This window comes from Oncorhynchus gorbuscha, linkage group LG09 (assembly GCF_021184085.1).
Source record: "Oncorhynchus gorbuscha isolate QuinsamMale2020 ecotype Even-year linkage group LG09, OgorEven_v1.0, whole genome shotgun sequence".
NCBI classification, from domain to species: domain Eukaryota; kingdom Metazoa; phylum Chordata; class Actinopteri; order Salmoniformes; family Salmonidae; genus Oncorhynchus; species Oncorhynchus gorbuscha.
Genome location: NC_060181.1, coordinates 62,926,587 through 62,948,515, shown reverse-complemented (window position 1 = coordinate 62,948,515; position 21,929 = coordinate 62,926,587). Strand labels below are relative to the sequence as shown.

Below are 21,929 nucleotides of genomic sequence, written 5' to 3'. Positions count from 1 at the left end.
ACATCATGTCAGTGATTCTCTTGTTGTTGACGAGGGCAAGGCTGGAGATCACTCTGTCATGCTGATTGATTTCGAATAACAGACTGGAAGCTTCAAAAGGAGGGTGGTGCTTGGAATCATTGTTCTTCCTCTGTCAGCCATGGTTACCAGCAAGGAAACACATGCCATCATCATGGAGGATGGCCTGGTGTCAAGAAGGGCAGCAAAGAAGCCACTTCTCTCCAGGAAAAACATCAGGGACAGACTCATATTCTGCAAAAGGTATAGGGATTGGACTGCTGAGGACTGGGATAAATTCATTTTCTCTGATGAATCCCCTTTCCGATTGTTTGAGGCATCTGGAAAATACTTGTCCAGAGAAGACAAGATGAGCGCTACCATCAGTCCGGTGTCATGCCAACACTAAAGCATCCTGAGACCATTCATGTGTGGGGTTGCTTCTCAGCCAAGGTAGTGGGCTCACTCGCAATTTTTCCTAAGAACACAGCCATGAATAAAGAACGGTACCAACACATCCTCCGAGAGCAACTTCTTCCAACCAACCAGGAACAATTTGGTGACGAGCAATGCCTTTTCCAGCATGATGGAGCACCTTGCCATAAGGCAAAAGGGATAACTTAAGTGGCTCGGGGAACAAAACATTGACATTTTGGGTCCATGGCCAGGAAACTCCCCAGACCTTAATCCCATTGAGAACTTGTGGTCAATCCTCAAGAGGCGAGTGGACAAACAAAAACCCACATATTCTGACAAACTCCAAGCATTGATTATACAAGAATGGGCTGCCACCAGTGGGCTGCCACCATGTGGCCCAGAAGTTAATTGACAGCATGCCAGGGTGGATTGCAGAGGTCTTGAAAAAGAAGGGTCAACACTGCAAATATTCATCAACTTCATGTAATTGTTAATAAAAGCCTTTGACACTTATGAAATGCTTGTAATTATACTTCAGTATTCCATAGTAACATCTGACAAAAATATATAAAGACACTGAAGCAGCAAACTTTGTGAAAATTAATATTTGTGTCATTCTCCAAACTTTTGGCCACGACTGTATACTGGAAATACATAGCTTAAAGATATACTTAATATACTTTCTATACTGTACGTCCTTTCAGGCTTTGGGGAAAACATGCTACTGTATCAGAATCTCAATGCAGTCGGAGGATAGGCTATTAATACATCTCTGCTAGCATGTCTGTTTCTCTGTTAGTTTCTCTGGGAGACTAGGTCCACAGGCTAAGGGATAGCAAGACCGTGTCCATATTTTAGAGTAACGGCTATGTGTAGTAGAATGCTGAATACCAGACCAGAATCAAAGTTAGTTGCTTTTGTTTTTATTTTATTTTTTCTAAGGCACAACTACATGATTGAAGCCATTAATGGTTCACTACTACAAAGATGAGAAAGAAAAACCCTTGGTTCAAATTGTTTCCGATCCGGCTCAAAGGACTGACTAGTCTAAGGGTGCAAAGGCACTGCCAAAACTGTCTGAATCACCTCCAATAATGCCACATTAAACTGCTTTTAGACAGGGTTTAGACAATCGTGCTCATGAACACATATAGTAGAGTACAGCCAGTGAGTCTGTATGAGTTAACCCAAATGCCAAATCTGAAAAATTCTCTATTATTTCTGTCTGACTCACACCCCTACAGACATAATAACTGCAACTGTGACCAGTGACCAAACACAATCTCACTCTCTCCCACACACTCTATATTCTCTCTGGCTGGAGCTTTAAGGAAAATAATCTTTCTCACTGGAGATAGCTGTCTGGACTACCTATCTGTTTGGGGTTGTGTGCTTGTCTGTCTGTCTATCTACTCATGCTGTGTCACACCTAGCCATGCTAGGTCACTCTTTGCACCTTCCTGTCCTGAAATGTTTTTTCTTTCTCTGGACTCAGGAGCGGGAGGCTGGTCTCCCCAGGTGACAGACAGACAGCCGTGGCTGCAGCTGGACCTCAGGGACAGGATGGAGGTGACGGCCGTCGCCACACAGGGGCGCTACGGCAGCTCAGACTGGGTCAGCGGCTACCTGCTGCTCTTCAGTGACACCGGCCTAGCCTGGAAGCAATACCGACAGGAGGACGGGGTTGGGGTGAGTCTCCTCGCTAATGATTTCTGTACCATGAAAGGCTCTGTTCTCCATTTGAATCCTTTAAACATGTTTGCAGGCCGTGTTCAATAATATGTGAGAGCTTCAGATCTATAACTGTCGTTCTCATTCCCCATGACAACGCCCGGAAGAAGGCGTCAAATAAAGCTGTATCTGACAGTAACGTCAGACTTCCTTGGGAAGATACATAGCTAGCTAGTTTGCCTCCTACCTGTCAACTCAGAAGCAGTACATGCTGACTGCAATGTTTGGGTTTGCTGAAGTGGATTTGAGTCAGACTAAAAGTATGAAAGAATGACAAAAAGTCTATGGAAGAGTGACACTGCTAAATAAGACTGTTGGATAAGAAACATGTGACTCAGTGTCTGAGCTCTCTCTATCTTCACTCTGCCAGATACAAGGGAGTTTTAATCCACTCTTTCAAGTCTTTACTTCATTTTAGCGTTGCCATGAGGGACAGAGTAACGGTTGATCAAGATTTTTTGAGTCTTGACTGTTTTTTGTTCCTGTGGTTTGAAATCCTAACAAAGGAGGGCTTTTCTTTTGCAGATGCACGTACATCAGGCAACTACACCCCATGGACAAACATGCACACAGGTTCCTCTATCACAACCTTCCAGAGTGTGGAATAAGAATTGTTATCCATGTCCACTGATGATTTTTAAATATTGCACTTCCCCTCTCGTTCAGTGTGTGAGCAGAGAGTAGAGGAAACATGGCCAATGCAAAGTCACATTACAGGAGAAAAGATGGATTGACTTATCATGTCCATTTTTTGGGGGGCCTCATCAAAATGGATGCAGCGTCTCGACCTGGAGGTGTGAACTTTTCATCACTCACATGCTCAGAAACGCATGGATGAAAGAACACCTTTTCTTCTTCTGGTACAGTATGACTGAGCTCAGCTGCTGCTCATGTAGCAGTCATATAGGGTAGGTCCAGCTATAGACCAACGACACTCCTATATCATAGAGGCGTTGCAGATGGTGCCACGGCAATTTCAGTGACCTCTCTATTAGTTGGTGTCACTCGAAACCAAGCAGTCATAAACCTTGTAGTATTGTTGTTGGTGTGAGAGGTGTAGGATCCATTAGATTCAGAGTAGTGGCCATAACTGTGCTTGTGCTGACAAGCCAGCTTAGGGCTCTTATAGAGCTGACATTGACACATATCTCTCCACACCCTCATCTCTCTTCATCTCCTAGCCTTTGTCACTTAACGGCAGGTGAACCTTGATTCCTCGTAGTGGAAAGTGCTGAGTGCAGGGGCTTTCTGAGTGCTTGTTGCTACACAGTTATTACTGTCATCGCATGTCTTCCCCAAAGACATGCATTTTAGACGCTTTCATGCCTCATAGGTTGTCATCTCAATAATAGTTTTCAAGGGCATAGTCTATACTCAGTGGTACTTTGCTTGACATAAATGCATGCACTTTGTCTGTCATGAAAGTATTGCCATTCAAAGAAAGGAATGGAAATTGCCAAAATAATGTCAACAGCCTTGTTAATAAAAATAAAAGCTATAACTTTGAGAGGGCATCATATTTTTCTGACAGATTAACAAATTTAAAAAAATAGACCAAGGTAATGATGGTTATTTTTGGTTAACCATTACATAGCAGTTGAAAATGAAATATTTCTCACAAAATGATCTACAATTCTGCTACGCAAGTTACATCGTAATTATTTGATGGTTATGTATTTGACATTTGAGATGATAAACTATGAACTTATGAACTGTCTCTAAATGATAATCTTACAGCAGAGGTCATAAGCTAATTCTGCCTCCAGGGCATGTATGAAAGGGTTAACACAACAAGAATTATGTTGCACACCATAATGTTCTAAAAGGTGCTGATAACCATAAGAATGAACATCTCTTTTTCATTGAACCTTTATTCCACCAGCAAATCTCATTAGGTTTGTGCTTCTCTTCTCCGAGAGACTTTGCCCTTGATAAAGAAGCAGCGGATGTCACTCATTCAAACCATTGTGCTGAAAAGGTTTCCCAGGTTCAACCCACACTTCATTTTCCATGAAGGGTTTCAGTGATTCTTTTGATGTAGGAGCACAGCACTTTTCAGAAACATTTTTTTTTTTCAATTGACAGGGGCACCTTTTTTAGAAAATGGTATTCATTGACGTGCTGCTGGTAATTTTCACCAGGTTTCCAAGATCAAAGACTGTGACAGACCAGAGCAGCTACAACATTGGCCTTTCTGCATACAAATGTGGAGAAAACTGAGCCTTCGATATAAACAGGTTGTGCTTTGTTTAAACCTATGCATCTTGAAGCCATCTTACATTTTATGTCTCATGTGTGTTTTGAACCTTGAAAAAGGGGCCACATAAGGACATTTGCATAGATGATTTGTCATGCAGTTATGTAGGCATTATAAAGGGCTTATGGAGGCTTCATTAAACATTCAAAGTGTGACCGATAAACAGATTAACAGACCTCCCATTAGTGCTGAGTGCTGCTCCCAGGCTCTCATAACCCCTGATTGACCACATGACCAGATACATCGGATCATGTGCTCTCCATACTTTCGGTTCATTTCTAATATCCAGCTCTCAAGTCTTCCATTACAGGGAGGCTTGAGCAGCCCACAGGCCAATCAATATGGAGTCTATTACCATGTGAAGATTGGGTGCAAGAGCATGGTCTGGTGGTCAGTGTAGATCTTCTCCAGGTCTAATTGATGGAAGGTTCGTTGGGATTGTCGAGGGGATCGGAAGCTCCAAACTGATGCTGAGTAATTGGCGAGAAGAAGACACATTTATCTCCATGGGTGGATATCTCACTTGTTTAACACATAGCTTAATATTAAACAAAGATTGGTGATGTTGATGATGAGTGACAGTTAACTTCCAAGAAACAGAGGTTAACGGTTAGCTTGGATTACATTTGAATGACAACGTACACATACATTTTAGAAAACTATGAGCATGAATATTTAAAGACATCAATTTTTTGGTTTTGGTCATTTTTTTATTTTACCAGGCAAGTCAGTTAAGAACAAATTCTTATTTTCAATGATGGCCTGGGAACAGTGGGTTAACTGCCTGTTCAGGGGCAGAACGACAGATTTGTACCTTGTCAGCTCGGGGGTTTGAACTCGCAACCTTCTGGTTACTAGTCCAACGCTCTAACCACTAGGCTACGCTGCCTTATTCATTTGTTTTTGTACTACATCGTAAATGTATTGTCGTTTTTTATAGTGCATAAAAAATCCAGGAAATGAAACAGAATGTTCTGCTACTTAGTGCAGTTGAGGTGGGAATTCCATCTGCAGCTGTTTGTCCAAGGATGTGTTCATAAATTGCCTCCAGTTTGTCAAAGTGCGCACTGAGCCGTTTGTAAATTCAAAGTGTTTCGCTCTGGAGCGTTCAGAGCGCACTGGACGCTCTGGCCAAGTATTAGGGTTGATGCGAGCCTTCTGACCTCACAATGTCAGTCAAGCACCAAACACTTGCTAAAGTTGGCTAGCTTGCTAGCTACTTCCAGAATCAAATGAGAGAACTCCTAACTCTGATCATTTTACTCGCCCTAGCAGAGCTGGTTAGACTGTTTCATGTTATCAAGAGGGTTAGTTACTGTAACTGTGCTGCTGGCGACTATTTCATTCTGTTTTTTGCCGAGTTCATAAATTAATCAATTACTCTGCGCTCTGGCATACTCAAATCGGAGTAGCCAGAATGAATTTACAAACACACCCCATATCAACATCTGGCAAGTATTTGTGAAGAAGTAGACATAATGATATTGCTCCCTATCTGGTACTTTAACTAGACCCATAAAGTCACATACTGGCCTATTATTTGTCCTCAAACAGGAATTAGTTGGTCCCATTTCACACATGCAGAATATTTTTCAGCAGCAGAATTAGCAATCATTGTGGTCCATAGTCTCTGCAACGTAGTAGTTGCCTAGTTTAGCTAACAACAAACTCAAAGTCTTTCTGACTTTAGAGTCTGGGAAGGCTGCGTGATGTTGTAGGCACAATGCAATCGATAATGGGGTCTGGGATTTTTTTTTACCTCTGCGTCTTTCATGTACAACCACACACAGCCCTCGAGCTCCGCCCCTTTAAAATACAACTGTTTGATTTTCAAATCCAAACAACCTGAGGCCTCAACCCCCAGGAAATATATATATATATATTTTGAGAAAGAACCAATCAAACAACAGCACATTTCTGCACGAATACTCCATTTACAACAGACTCCTGTCCAGACTAGTGTGTCACATGTCTCCCTTGCTGTGTACCACGTGAGTCAACCAGGCTAGTTACTTCCCTGAATTTGACTAGTTTTCTCATTTTCAAATTATGTGGTCAGGAAATTGTAATTGCTTTCACGGGGTATCTTTTAAGGAGCTTCATCGGTTTTTCCTTAGATCCTAAGAAATATGCTTTTCTTGAGTAGCAGTAGTACATGTTTGGTTAATGCATCAATGTGTTTTCTGTCTCCATTGTTGTTGTGAGTCAATATTGTTTCAATGGCGGTTCTGAGGACAGCAAGAGCTTGATTCCGTAGATATCAATATGGGAGACAGCATCCTTTCAAATAAATAAATATTGACTTACTTAAACAAAGTATACCAACATCTCATCCGATCACAGAATCTGTGATTATTAACTCATATTTATTCCATATCAGAGCATGGCTAATCATATATCAGTATTTACAAGTATGTTTTTGTTACATTTTATCTTCAGTTTCTGATGCCTCAGACAGAAGCGATGCAACATGTAGACGCACTGTGATGAATAATGAACTCATCTTTTCTCAAAAGTTTCTGTCCCAGGTGCTATTCTGTGTTTTCTTCCTCATTGAACAGAGTAAATAATAGATTGTCTCTGATGTTTGCCTATGTGCAAGTGTAGCAGAGCATCAGAGACAGTGGAATGAAGAAAGCGCTTGGCGTAACCCCTTGGGAGAACTTGGCTGCCTTTGCCTCCCCTGTAAGCCCGGTAACCATGGCACTCAGGTGCTCTTTGTGTTTGACACATAGCTAAGTCCGCCCGGCTCAAGGGACCATATAAAGCATCTTTCTGCAAGGGGAAGGAAGATACGTTAAAAACCTTGTACTGTAGCTAAAAGAAACACTGGGGCATTCTTTTCTACAACTCAATACATCTTCCTTTGTTTAATGTACTGTTTGTATGTTTGTTTTGCATCGAGTGAACAATGCCTCAAAATAGTAGGAACTATCCTCAGAGAGCTTTCCTATCCTTTCAAATGTCTACATGACACGAGGAGACATGCCATTTGCCTATGTTGTTACAATATATTGTCTTTAGAATTTTATTATCCTACATTTTCGTATAGCAGGGGAGTGAATATTTTACCCTAGAGCTAGTGTGCATTCAGCTGACGTGCATGACATTAGGGACCTCATCACAGTAGAGGAAGAGTAAAGAGTCCTAATGAATGGGAGGGAGGCCCTTGGTTCAAGAGTCGATACAGGAATAGAAATAATGAAGTCACTGTGGGGTTAGTAGCTGTTTATGTGGACAGTGACAAACCTAAAGCCCTGTGGTCCAATGGGAGGTATTCTGTCCCCTCAGGGTTCTAGCCAAAGACTCTGGTTCACATCTGCACGGTAATTGGGCGGATGTGTTGTCGCCATTTTTTCAGATCTGGAATAACAAGGGTTGTTCTGGGACAGGGTTTAGTTTCCATTGTGTTTTAAAATAGATCACTCTTGCGGGAGACTGATGTTCCTGATATGACGCAAGATGACTGCTGGGACTTTTGTAAAGCAAGCTGCAAAGCTTAAAGTCACTGTCCCTGCTGAATCACTTGTTGTACATGTGTTTCCAAGGTCACACACACCATGCACTCATCCATTTCGGTCCAAACATCAAACAACAAATGTGTCTTAGGTCTGCTGTATATGACTAATTTGAAAGAAAGAGATGACACTCATGGCGATTTGTATTACTTTCGAGGGCCCGTACGTATGTGTACTCACTCACTACTCACTCAACTCACTCTCTCTAAATGAATAGAGTTTAACCATGATTCTTGCAGCCAACAGGGAGACATGCAGATACTGCCTCTGGGTCTTACTCAGTTCAACACAAACCTTTGGGCTTGACAGTATGATTGAATCATTATAAGTCATTTCAGTGGTGATTCCCTTACTTAATTTTCAAGAGACATAAATGTTACAAAGAGAGATTTACTGATCAGTATTGCACGCCTATACTGTTGATTTAAGGATTTAATGAAGAGTGTCATTGACCCAAACGGCACTAGATACCGCTGATAGATACATACTATTGAATTATTGTCTACGTTCTAGGTAAGGCATTTTCTTGTATGCTATTGATGAGATGATTATGAAATGCTAAGATATCCTGGACATATAGGAGAGATTTTAATATCAAGAAATTAAATGGCATTTGTATATTATAGTCATTAGGGGGGAAAACATTTTTTTTTGGGGGGGGGGTGCCTTGAAAAAAATAAATATTAATAAACATATCCTGCTATATAAATCAATGAAAGGGGGGAAAAAAATCCAATATTATGAAAGCTGACACTTGGAAAACAGAAAAAGGAAAACAATGATGAAATTGCACCATGCAGGGTATAGTATATGTTTCCAGGCCATTCTAATTCAAACAGAATACTAATGACTTCATGCAAATTGAATTGTAAATAGCTTTTGCCATGTTGTTATTCATATTGTGGTATCAAAGTGTTTTCATTAAGTAAAACAGTGTGCACAGAAGCCACAGTACAACAACGCAAAATGCAGGACAGAATCTGCATGATTATGATTTCACTGTATAGGTGTCCTTAGTCCGTATCTAGTGACCATGATATTTTGTATACTGTGTGCGCGTGGGTGTAGGCCTATGTGTCTAAAGACACTATGACACGTGCTTGGAAGGTGTTGATATGTACTGGGACTTGTTAACAAAATATGTAGCAAAACATGTATTGTACAGTTGAGAACTACCATCTGTACAATGGATGGAGAACAAAGAGAGTTTGTCCATTTGTGTTGCCCTCAATATTTCCTTTGAGAATGGATGAATGTTCAGTCATGGCTTACACAGTAGTGTCGATGATGTGATTAAGAGGATAAATATGATGAGTATCTTCATTAAATTTGCATTTTACTTTTTTACCTCTCAGGGTGAGCTTAAGGTTACTGTAGTGACGCTGCATGAACGATGAAAGACACTTAATGCATCTTATGTAACCCTTCTGCCTGTTCTCCTTCCTCTCTGTGTGTCTCCAGAGGTTCGTGGGGAACGTGAACGCTGATGGCGTCGTCCACCACAAGTTGTCCCACTCTATCAGAAGCCGCTTCCTGCGCTTCGTCCCGCTGGACTGGAACCCCAGTGGCTGGGTGGGACTCAGAGTGGAGGTGTACGGCTGTGCCTACAGTGAGTGACCAGACCACCAACCTTACAGAAAACAAACGTGTTCAGCTAATATCATAATAACTCCATACACATTGAGCTAATATCATAATGTTCTGGCGTCTGTGATTCTAACCCATTTGGTATTCACTCTGTGGGACTCCTGGACTGCATTGGACATTGCTCTAACAAGAGCATGTTCAGACCTGTCCAGACTCTAACACTTGTCATTGGGGCTTGTCATCTATCATGTGGCTGATTGTAATCCCCATGTTGACGGTGGAATCCATGAGAAAATAGCATTATGCTAGCCAGTAACGTCATTGTAACCATCCTTTACATTGTTGCCCACTATTTAATAAGATATACAGTATGTGCTAACTGAAGAGACATTTCCTTCTGGCATGCCTTCCTTCATACAAGATCAAAGCAAATACTGACGGAACACAGTCCTCACCAGTTAATAGAGGCAGACAGTGACAGCCAGCCAGGCATGCCAGTTGAGAGCCAGTCTCTGCCTGGGTAATGCTAAATAAATAAAGGGGAGTAACTGGGACACCTCTCACACACATTCTGAAGCAGCATTAACTGGATCAGCCAGTGAATTACTGCTTTGTGAAAGACACTTACAATTAACCCTGAGTGAGCACTTTCATAATGCCGAACTGTTCCACAGCATGATCCCTGTATTAATGTTGGATGAATGTGTGCTCTGCTAATAAATGCTGCGTGACATGCACCTCAATGTTAAAATGAAACTCCGGAGTGCTCTAACAACGAGCAAATACAGAGGGGAAGTGAAAAATCTTGGAGCCACGCAGTACCATTGAACATGTCATAGATGACAAAGTTGCACTTATAGGTAAGCCCTTGGAATCTGTATTCGGCTCATCATAATCATTATGGAAATCTTGCTGATAGGAAGGTCTGACTTTTATACATCCTCTAAAATGATTTACAGACATGCATAGGATCCGGGCACAATCAATGAAAAATGTTGAAGTTAGCTGTCATTTGCTTAACTGTGGTCGGTACTGCCCAAATTAGCATGATTCAAACATAACATGTCTACTTTAATTACACCAACAGAAGAAATATTTCAACATTAGAATGCAGATTTAATTTCTTAATGTTCACACACTTATTGCAAATCTTGTTAATGTCAACTGAAGGGCTGTCCTTTGCCTGGAGACTGAGTCACGCCCATGTCTCTCCATCTCATTTTGGTTTTCATTCACTAGACCCTCAGACTTCAGATCAATGAAGGGTAAAACGATTTAACTTATTTCCACAGCTAATCACGTGAACAAATCTTACTTTTGTTCTGAATATTCCCCATAATTGCCATAATGCCTTATTGTAATTGACAATGTTGGGTAGGTTACTTTCTAAATGAAATCTGTTACAGTTACTAGTTACCTGTCCAAAATTGTAATCAGTAACGTAACTTTTGGATTACATAAACTCAGCAATGTAATCTTATTACATTCAGTTAAGAGGCATTAGAAAAAGACAAATATGTATGTTACCAATTTAATGACATCTATTGCAGGATAAATCATTTTTAAAGTTTACATAGCTGGCCATATATGGATGTTACATTTTACTTCATGGGTTGGTAATGTAGACTTCTTCTAACCCATTGCTTTCTACTTGTCACGTTCTGACCCTAGTTCTTGTGTTATTTGTTTGTTTTAGTTGGTCAGGACATGAGTTTGGTGGGCATTCTATGTTTTGTGTTTCTAGGTTGTTTTCTGTGTTCGGCCTAGTATGGTTCTCAATCAGAGGCAGGTGTCGTTAGTTGTCTCTGATTGAGAATCATACTTAGGTAGCCTGGGTTTCACTGTTGTTTTTGTGGGTGATTGTTTCCGTGGCTGTGTTTGTTCGCCACACGGTACTGTTTCGGTTTTGTTCACGTTTATTGTTTTGTAGTCATTGAGTGTTCAGTTTATGTTTTTAAATAAACAACCATGGACACTTAGCACGCCGCATCTTGGTCCGATCCTTGCTACACATCTTCAGAGGAAGAGGAGGAAAACCTTTACACTACTACATATAATAATACGATTCAATTATATATATTCAAATACACATTTAGATTTGTGAACAGCCATCCACAACAACCACGTAAGGCGCAAATAGCTAAATGATAGAGCAACAGTGTGATTCAAATCAATGCGCGAAGTAAGTATCAACAATACAGTGGCAAGAAAAAGTTTGTGAACCCTTTGGAATTGCCTGGACTTCTGCATACATTGGTCATAAAATTGTATCAGATCTTCACCTAAGTCACAACATTAGACAAACACAGTCTGCTTAAACTAATAACGCAAACAATTATACGTTTTCATGTCTTTATTGAACACAACGTGTAGACATTGACAGTGCAGGGTGGACATTTTTTGTCAACCCTTGGATTTAATAACGGGTTGACCTTCCTTTGGCAGCAATAACCTCAACCAAATGTTTTCTGTAGTTGCGGATCAGTTGAGTCTCAATCGGAATCAGGTCAGGACTGGGCCACTCCAGAAGGCATATTTTCTTCTGTTGAAGCCATCCAATCGTTGATTTACTTCTGTGTTTTGGGTTGTTGTCCTGTTTTATCACCCAACTTCTGTTGAGCTTCAATTAGCGGACAGATAGCCTTACATTCTCCTGCAAAATGGCTTGATAAACTTGGGAATTCCATCAATGATATCAAGCTGTCCGGGCCCTGAGGCAGAAAGCCACTGCTGTAAAAAAAAGATCTGTGCCTCGACACAATCCTGTATCGGAGCTCTACGGGACAATTCCTTTGACTTCATGCCTTGGTATTTGCTCTGACCTTATGTCTACAGGTGTGTGCCTTTCTAAATGATCAATTGAATTGAATTTACCACAGGTCGACTCCAATGAAGTTTTAGAAACATCTCAAGAATGATCAATGGAAAGATGATGCACCCGAGTTAAATTTTGAGTCTCATAGCAAAGGGTCTGAATACTTACGTAAATAAGGTATTGATTTTATTGCTATGGGGTATTGTGTGTAGATTGAGGATTGTTTTATCCATTCTAGTATGAGGCTGAAACATGACAAAATGTGGAAAAGGGTTAGGGGTCTGAATACTTTCACAATGCAATGAATAAATATATACTGTACAAGTCAAAGGTTTGGACATAACTACTCATTCCAGGGTTTTTATTTATTATTACTATTTTCTACAATTTAGAATATTAGTGAAGACTTCAAAACTTTGAAATTACACATATGGAATCATGTATTAACCAAAAAATTGATAAACAAATCAAAATATATTTAATATTTGAGATTCTTCAAAGTAGCCACCCTTTGCCTTGATGACAGCTTTGCACACTCTTGGCATTCTCTCAACCAGCTTCATGCAATGCATTTCAATTAACAGGTGTGCCTTGTTAGAAGTTCATTTGTGGAATTTCTTTCTTTCTTAATGCGTTTGAGCCAATCAGTTGTGTTGTGCCAAGGTAGGGGTGGTATACAGAAGATAGCCCTATTTGGTAAAAGACTAAAATATTATGGCAAGAACAGCTCAAATAAGCAAAGAGAAACGACAGTCCATCATTGGTGCTATAATGAAACTGGCTATCATGAGGACTGCCACAGGAAAGGAAGACCCAGTGTTACCTCTGCTGCAGAGGATAAGTTCATTAGAGTTACCAGCCTCAGAAATTGCAGCCCAAATAAACGCTTGACAGAGTTCAGGTAACGGACACATCTCAACAACAGCTGTTCAGAGGAGACTGCGTGAATAAGGCCTTCATAGTCAAATTTCTGTAAAGAAACCACTACTAAAGGACACCAATAAGAATGAGAAATTTAGCTTGGGCCAAGAAACACAAGCAATGGATGTTAGCCCGATGAAAATCTGTCCTTTGGTCTGATGAGTCCAAATTTGAGATTTTTGGTTCCTACCGCCGTGTGTTTGTGAGAGTTGGTGAACGGATGATTTTCACATGTGTGGTACCCACCGTGAAGCATGGAGGAGGAGGTGTGATGGTGTGGGGGAGCTTTGCTGATGACATTGTCTGTGATTTATTTAGAATTTAAGGCACACTTAACCAGCATGTGTTATTTCATAGTTTTGATATCTTCACTATTATTCTACAATGTAGAAAATAGTAAAACATTAAGACAAACCCTGGAATGAGTAGGTGTGTCCAATTTATTCTGGACTAATTTCTTTATTCTTTACTTTTTGGATTATGTGTGTCATGTTTTTTTATTGCTAGGTATTACTGCACTTTTGGACCTTGAAACACAAGCATTTTGCTGCACCTGAGATAACATCTGCAAATCTGTATACGTGACCAATAAACATAGATTTTGTTATTATTTTGACTTATTCGATTGAGTAAACAATTCTAAGAGGTAGGGCGATTCTAGAATTGTGTTTGTGTGTTTACGAACGTGTTAAACATTCTTTAAATACACGATAGCAAAGTCATGTCTTTGATACAATGTAATGTAAATGTTAGTTGAACAGCTTGCCCAAACACGTCAAGTTTTCTCCTACTCATTGCTGATTCCCTTGTTTCTCTAGGCACATCACCCTCCCTCAGTTCTGTGTTGGAATAGCAGGTGCATGTTAGAGATTGCATTATTTATTCAGACAGCTTTGCCTACAGAAACTGAATCCCATCAGAAAATATAATGTATTCAGGCTTTAAAAACAGGAATTCAACATTTCTCCTGCTGCTGAAGCTCACTACAGTATATCTTCAGTTCAGGCCCATCCACATGAACTGAGCATGGAGCAGAGGCGCAGTGTTAGATAATGTATTAGACAGAGCTAGAGAGTTGTGATAAAAGTACCTCAGAATAAATAGAAAAAGTTTGACATATACTTCCAATCAGAATTTGTGGTGAAAAGTCAATTCTGTAAAAAGAAATGTAACTTGCCACTTCAATTCCTCTCAAAAGTACTGGCAACCGAAAACTCACAGCTCAGACGTGACACAGTGCCATAACTGAGGCCATTTTCTAAAAAGCAATGATTCTTTGATCTTCTTTCATTCCTCATCTAGAATCGTACGTGGCAGACTTCGATGGCAGAAGCTCCCTGCTCTACCGGTTTAACCAGAAGTCCATGAGCACGGTGAAAGATGTGATCTCACTGCGATTCAAGAGCCGCCAGGCTGAGGGGGTGCTGCTCCACGGAGAGGGTCAGAGGGGTGACTACATCACTCTGGAGCTGCACCGGGGCAGGCTGGCCCTCTACCTCAACCTGGGTGAGTTTGTCACACCGGGGAAAGCTGGCCCTCTACCTCAACCTGAGTGAGTTTGTCACACTAAGGCATGCTGGCTCTCTACCTCAACCTACGTAAGTTGCTGGCCCTGCAACTCAACCTTGCTCACATAGGTCAGGGGTTAGAGGTCAGAGATCATGGGTAACAGGACAAACGGCACTCTGGGTAAGTATGGAGGAGTCCTTTGAACCTTAAAAGGAGTCAGGGAAGCAGTCTGGATGTTGGTATTCTACTCCCCTTCCAATTACCACTGCACCTGAGCTCCATTTACTAGCTGGACTCAGACTGTTAAGGATTCACATTGTGAGCAGTTGAGCTGGGAAAGATAATTCTTAAAGGACAACTGCACTTCCTGATTTGGCCTCATTTTCGTCAATGCTCATTAAGAAAAGCTTGCTGCCATCACTTAATGCAAATGAGAGTTATCTTAAGGGGTGTGGTTTGATGTGGGTGTGAATTTGCCATTCTATCAGAACAAACAAGGACAGTAGCTAGCCAGTTCTAGTTGAAATATCACTGAAAGCAAGCTGGCAACATTCATCAAAAATGTTGTCAGGTTTACTTGATTATGAGCTTGACATAATCAAGCAAAAACATTAGCTAGCAGGGATAAAATAAAATAAATGTAATTCGTCAGATGCTTCGTAAACAACAGGTGTGGACTAACAATGAAATGCTTAATTATATAGAACAAGAAGTACCGCACACTGTTAAAGCTCCCAATTCACCGCTTTATTGACAACGTTTTGATCCGAAATGGATCTTTGTCAGGGCCCTTTCCCACAATGCAGATAGAAAGAAAATAGAGAAATAATAGAAAAGTTAAATATATTTTTTATTTAACTAGGCAAGTCAGTTAAGAACAAATTCTTATTTACAATGACTGCCTACCCCGGCTAAACCCGGGCCAATTGTACACCGCCCTATGGGACTCCCAAGCATGGCCGGATGTAAGTGACACCTCTTGCACTGAGATGCAGTGCCTTAGACTGCTATGCCACTGAGGAGCCCAACATAACAATAAAAGTAACAACAATATAAGTATTTATAAATACACAATGAGTAACGCTAACTTTGCTATATACACGGGGTAACAGGACCGAGTCGATGTGCATATGTCCTAGGTAATTGAGGTAGATAAGTTCAGTTGAAGTCGGAAGTTTACATACACTTAGGTTGGAGTCATTAAAACACGGTTTTCAACCACTCCACAAATGTCTTGTTAACAAACTATAGTTTGGCAAGTCAGTTAGGACATCTACTTTGTGCATGACACAAGTCATTTTTCCAGCAATTGTTTACAGACACATTAATTATAAGTGAAATAATCTATCACAATTCCAGTGGGTCGGAAGTTTACATACACTAATTTGACTGTCTTCAAACAGCTTGGAAGATTCCAGGAAATTATGTCATGACTTTAGAAGCTTCTGACATCATTTGAGTCAATTGGAGGTGAACCTGTGACTGTATTTCAAGGCCTACCTTCAAACTCAGTGCCTCTGCTTGACATCATGGGAAAATCAAAAGAAATCAGCCAAGTCCTCAGAAAAAACACCTCCGCAAGTCTGGTTCATCCTTGGGAGCAATTTCAAAATGCCTGAAGGTACCGCATTCATCTGTACAACCAATAGTACGCAACTATAAACACCATGGGACCATGCAGCCATCATTCCGCTCAGGAAGGAGATGCGTTCTGTCTCCTAGAAATGAGCGTACTTTGGTGTGAAAAGTGCAAATCAATCCAAGAACAACAGCAAAGGACCATGTGGAGATGCTGGAGGAAACAGGTACAAAGTATCTATATCCACAGTAAAACGGGTCCTATATCGACATACCTTGAAAGGCCGCTCAGCAAGGAAGAAGCCACTGCTCCAAAACCGGCATAAAATTGCCAGACTATTGCAACTGCACATGGGGACAAAGATTGTACTTTTTGGAGAAATGTCCTCTGGTCTGATGAAAAATAGAACTGTTTGGTCATAATGACTTTCGTTATGTTTGGAGGAAGAAGGGGGAGGCTTGCAAGCCGAAGAACACCATCCCAACCGTGAAGCACGGGGGTGGCAGAATCATGTTGTGGGGGTGTTTTGCTGCAGGAGGGACTGGTGCACTTCACAAAATGGATGGCTTCATGAGGAAGAACAATTATCTGTATATATTGAAGCTAATCTCAAGACATCAGTCAGGAAGTTAAAGCTTGGTCACAAATGGGTCTTCCAAATGGACAATGACCCCAAGCATACTTCCAAAGTTGTGGCAAAAATGGCTTAAGGACAAATATGTCCAGGTATTTCAGTGGCCATCACAAAGCCAAGGAGGCCTATAAACCTGACTCAGTTACACCAGCTCTGTCAGGAGGAATGTGCCAAAATTCACCCACCTTTTTGTGGAAAGCTTGTGGAAGGGTACCCAAAATTATTGACCCAAGTTAAACAATTTAAAGGCAATACTACCAAATAAATCAAATCAAATTTTATTTGTCACATACACATGGTTAGCAGATGTTAATGCGAGTGTAGCGAAATGCTTGTGCTTCTAGTACCGACAATGCAGTAATAATTGAGTGTATGTAAACGTCTGAACCACTAGGAATGTGATTAAAGGAATCAAAGCTGAAATAAATCACTCTACTATTATTCTGACATTTCACATTCTTAAAATAAAGTGGTCATCCTATCTGACCTAAGACAGGGAAATTCAACTAGGATTAAATATCAGGAATTGTGAAAATCTGAGTTTAAGTGTATTTGGCTAAGGGGTATGTAATCTTCCGACTTCAACTATACGTACTGTATAACTAGGAATAAAGTGACAAATAGCAAACTGTAGCATCAGGGTATGTGATGAAAAAAAGGTTTAATGCAGATAGTTCGGGTAGCTATTTGGTTAGCAATTTAACTAACTATTTAGCTTGGGGGGAGAAGCTGTTCAAGGTCCTGTTGGTTCCAGACTTGCCATGCGGTAGCAGTGTCACCTCCACTCCCACTCGTCCCCTCCGGCGTTTGGCGATGCCGGCATACTATCTACCGGTCCTGGTATCCATAATTACGTGCACCTGCAAGTCATCATCAGACACACCTGGACTCCATTACCTCACTTATTACCTCCCCTATATCTGGCAATCCCTTTGGGTCTTTCCTTAGGTTCTTTCTGAAAGTATTTACTCCTCTAGACATTATGTTGTGTTACTGCCTGAATTCAAAATTGATTACATTCAGATTTTTGGTCACTGTCCTATTCAAAATACCCCATAATGTCAAAGTGGAATTATGTTTTAAGATATTTTTACATATTAATTAAAAGTGAAAAGCTGAAAAGTCTTGAATCAATCAGTATTCAACCCCTTCGTTAAGGCAAGCATAAATAAGTTCAGGAGTAGATATTTGCTTAACAAGTCACATAATATTTGCACAAACTCACTCAGTGTGCAATAATAGTGTTTGACATGATTTTTGAATGACTACCTCATCTCTGTATCCACATATACAATTATCTGTAAGTTGGCCAGTGAATTTCAAACACATATACAGTCACAAAGACCAGAGAGGTTTCCAATGGCTAAAAGCAGACATTGAATATCCCTTTGAGCATGGTGAAGTTATTCATTACAATTTGAATAGTGTATCAATACACCAAGTTACTACAAAGATACAGACATCCTTCCTAACTCAGTTGCCGGAGAGGAAGGAAACTGGAGAATCAGAGATTTCACCATGAAGCCAATAGTGACTTTAAAACAGTTGCAGAGTTTAACGGCTGTGATAGGAGGAGACTGAGGATGGATCATCAAGATTGTAGTTACTCCACAATACTAATCTAATTGACATAGTGAAAAGAAGGAAGCCTGTACAGAATAAAGCCTGTACTTTTTGTACTGAATACAAATCAAATCAATCAAATTAAATTATATTTGTCACATACACATGGTTAGCAGATGTTAATGCGAGTGTAGTAAAATGCTTGTGCTTCTAGTTCCGACAATGCAGTAATAACCAACGAGTAATCTAATCTAACAATTCCAAAACTACTACCTTATACACACAAGTGTAAAGGGATAAAGTATATGCACATAAAGATATATGAACGAGTGATGGTACAGAACGGCATAGGCAAGATGCAGTCGATGGTATCGAGTACAGTATATGAGATGAGTAATGTAGGGTATGTAAACAAAGTGGCATAATTTAAAGTGGCTAGTGATACATGTATTACATAAAGATGCAGTAGATGATAGAGTACAGTATATACATATACATATGAGATGAGTAATGTAGGGTATGTAAACATTGTATTAACTAGCATTGTTTAAAGTGGCTAGTGATATATTTTTTTACATCAATTTCCATTATTAAAGTGGCTGGAGTTGAGTCAGTGTGTTGGCAGCAGCCACTCAATGTTAGTGGTGTCTATTTTACAGTCTGATGGCCTTGAGATAGAAGCTGTTTTTCAGTCTCTCGGTCCCTGCTTTAATGCACCTGTACTGACCTGCCTTCTGGATGATAGCGAGGTGAACAGGCAGTGGCTCGGGTGGTTGTTGTCCTTGACGATCTTTATGGCCTTCCTGTGACATCAGGTGGTGTAGGTGTCCTGGAGGGCAGGTAGTTTTCCCCCGGTGATGCGTTGTGCAGACCTCACTACCCGCTGGAGAGCCTTACGATTGTGGGCAGAGCAGTTGCCGTATCAGGCGGTGATACAGCCCGACAGGATGCTCTCGATTGTGCATCTGTAGAAGTTTGTGAGTGCTTTTAGTGACAAGCCAGATTTCCTCAGCCTCCTGAGGTTGAAGAGGCGCCACCGCGCCTTCTTCACGACGCCGTCTGTGTGAGTGGACCATTTCAGCTTGTCCGTGATGTGTACACCGAGGAACTTTAAACTTATTACCCTCTCCATTACTGTCCCGTCGATGTGGATAGGGGGGTGCTCCCTCTGCTGTTTCCTTAAGTCCACAGTCATCTTCTTTGTTTTGTTGACGTTGAGTGTGAGGTTATTTTCCTGAAACCATAGTCTGAGGGCCCTCACCTCCTCCCTGTAGGCCGTCTCGTCGTTGTTGGTAATCAAGCCTACCACTGTAGTGTCGTCTGCAAACTTGATGATTGGGTTGGAGGCGTGCATGGCCATGCAGTCGTGGGTGAACAGGGAGTACAGGAGAGGGCTCAGAACGCACCCTTGTGGGGCCTCAGTGTTGAGGATCAGTGGGGTGGAGATGTTGTTACCTACCCTCACCACCTGGGGGGTGGCCCGTCAGGAAGTCCAGTACCCAGTTGCACAGGGCGGGGTCGAGACCCAGGGTCTCGAGCATGATGACAAGTTTGGAGGGTACTATGATGTTAAATGCTGAGCTGTAGTCGATGATCAGAATTCTTACATAGGTATTCCTCTTGTCCAGATGGGTTAAGGCAGTGTGCAGTGTGGTTGCGATTGCGTCGCCTGTGGACCTATTTGGGTGATAAGAAAATTGGATTGGGTCTAGGGTGTCAGGTAGGGTGGAGGTGATATGGTCCTTGACTATTCTCTCAAAGCACGGAAGTGAGTGCTACGGGGCGTTAGTCGTTTAGCTCAGTTACCTTAGCTTTCTTGGGAACAGGGATAATGGTGGCCCTGTTGAAGCATGTGGGAACAGCAGACTGGGATATGGATTGATTGAATATGTCCGTAAACACACCAGCCAGCTGGTCTGCGCATGCTCTGAGGACGTGGCCGGGGATGCCGTCTGGGCCTGCAGCCTTGCAAGGCTTAACACAATTAAATGTTTTACTCACGTCGGCTGCAGTGAAGGAGAGTCGGCAGGTTTTTGGTAGCGGGCCGTGTCAGTGGCACTGTAGTGTCCTCAAAGAGGGCAAAAAAGTTATTTAGTCTTGTCTGGGAGCAAGACATCCTGGTCCGCGACGTGTTATGTTTGTGTCAAATCTAATACAACACATTACTGAGTACCACTCTCCATATTTTCAAACATAATGGTGGCTGCATCATGTTATGGGTATGCTTGTAATTCTTAAGGACGGTGGAGTTTGTCAGAATAAAAAATACATGGAATGGAGCTAAGCACAGTCAAAATCCTATTGGAAAACCTACTTCAGTCTGCTTTCCAACAGACACTGGGAGATGAATTCACCTTTCAGCAGTACAATAACCTAAAACACAATGCCAAATATACACTGTAGTTGCTACCAAAAAGACAGTGAATGTTCCTAAGTGGCCAATTTACAGTTTTGACATAAATCTACTTAAAAAGGTATGGCAACTACTGAAAGAGGTTGTATAGAAAAGGTCAACAACCAATTTGACTGAGCTTGAAGAATTTAAAAAAGAATAATGGGAAAATGTTGCACAATCCAGGTCTGGAAAGCTCTTAGAGACTTACACAGAAAGACTGTGTACATACAAAGACATCTGTAATTGTTGCCAAAGGTGCATCTACAAAGTATTGACTCAGGGGTGTGAATACTTATGTAAATTAGATATTTCTGTATTCCATTTCAATTCATATGAGAACATTTCCAAAACATGTTTTCACTTTGTCATTATTGGGTATTGTGTGTTACAACATATTTTGGAATGTTTTTATTCTGTACAGGCTTCCTTCACAATGTCTAAAAACATGCCCTAACAAGCAAAAAAGGCTTGCACATAGTGTGGAAAAATTGCTTTTATTTACCTTTGTTTCACAGTAACTTTATGCAGTTACAGCTAACATGACCCCCATTTTCTCCAAAATACAATAGAGGCAGGATACTTGTCCACAAGATTAAGCATGCGTTTAAGGTAGCAAAAATGACATTCATTTTCGACCAAATGAGCAGTTACTGCCTTTTTGCTTGGAACGGCAGTGTAGCTGGGTGAGGGGAAAAAAACTATTTAATCCATTTTGAATTCAGGCAATAAAACAAGAAAATGTGGAATACAGTGGCTTGTGAAATAATTCACCCCCCTTGGCATTTTTCCTATTTTGTTGCCATACAACCTGGAATTAAAATAGATTTTTGGGGGGGTTGTAATCATTTGATTTACACAACATGCCTACCACTTTGTAGATGAAAAATATGTTTTATTGTGAAACAAATAAGAAATAACACAAAAAAACAGAACACTTGAGCGTGCATAACTACTCACCCCCCAAAGGCAATACTTTGTAGAACCACCTTTTGCAGGAAGTATAGCT

General features: G+C 40.9%; 1 protein-coding gene across 1 annotated transcript in view; it reads left to right on the top strand.

The window, feature by feature from the left end:
• Positions 1 to 21,929, top strand: part of LOC124043923 (contactin-associated protein-like 5) — a 128,753-nt gene that overhangs the window by 33,908 nt on the left and 72,916 nt on the right. The window contains exons 3-5 of the mRNA XM_046363075.1: positions 1,910 to 2,103; positions 9,382 to 9,529; positions 14,546 to 14,749. Coding sequence (XP_046219031.1) covers positions 1,910 to 2,103; positions 9,382 to 9,529; positions 14,546 to 14,749 — 546 coding nt within the window. The remainder of the gene's footprint in view (positions 1 to 1,909; positions 2,104 to 9,381; positions 9,530 to 14,545; positions 14,750 to 21,929) is intronic.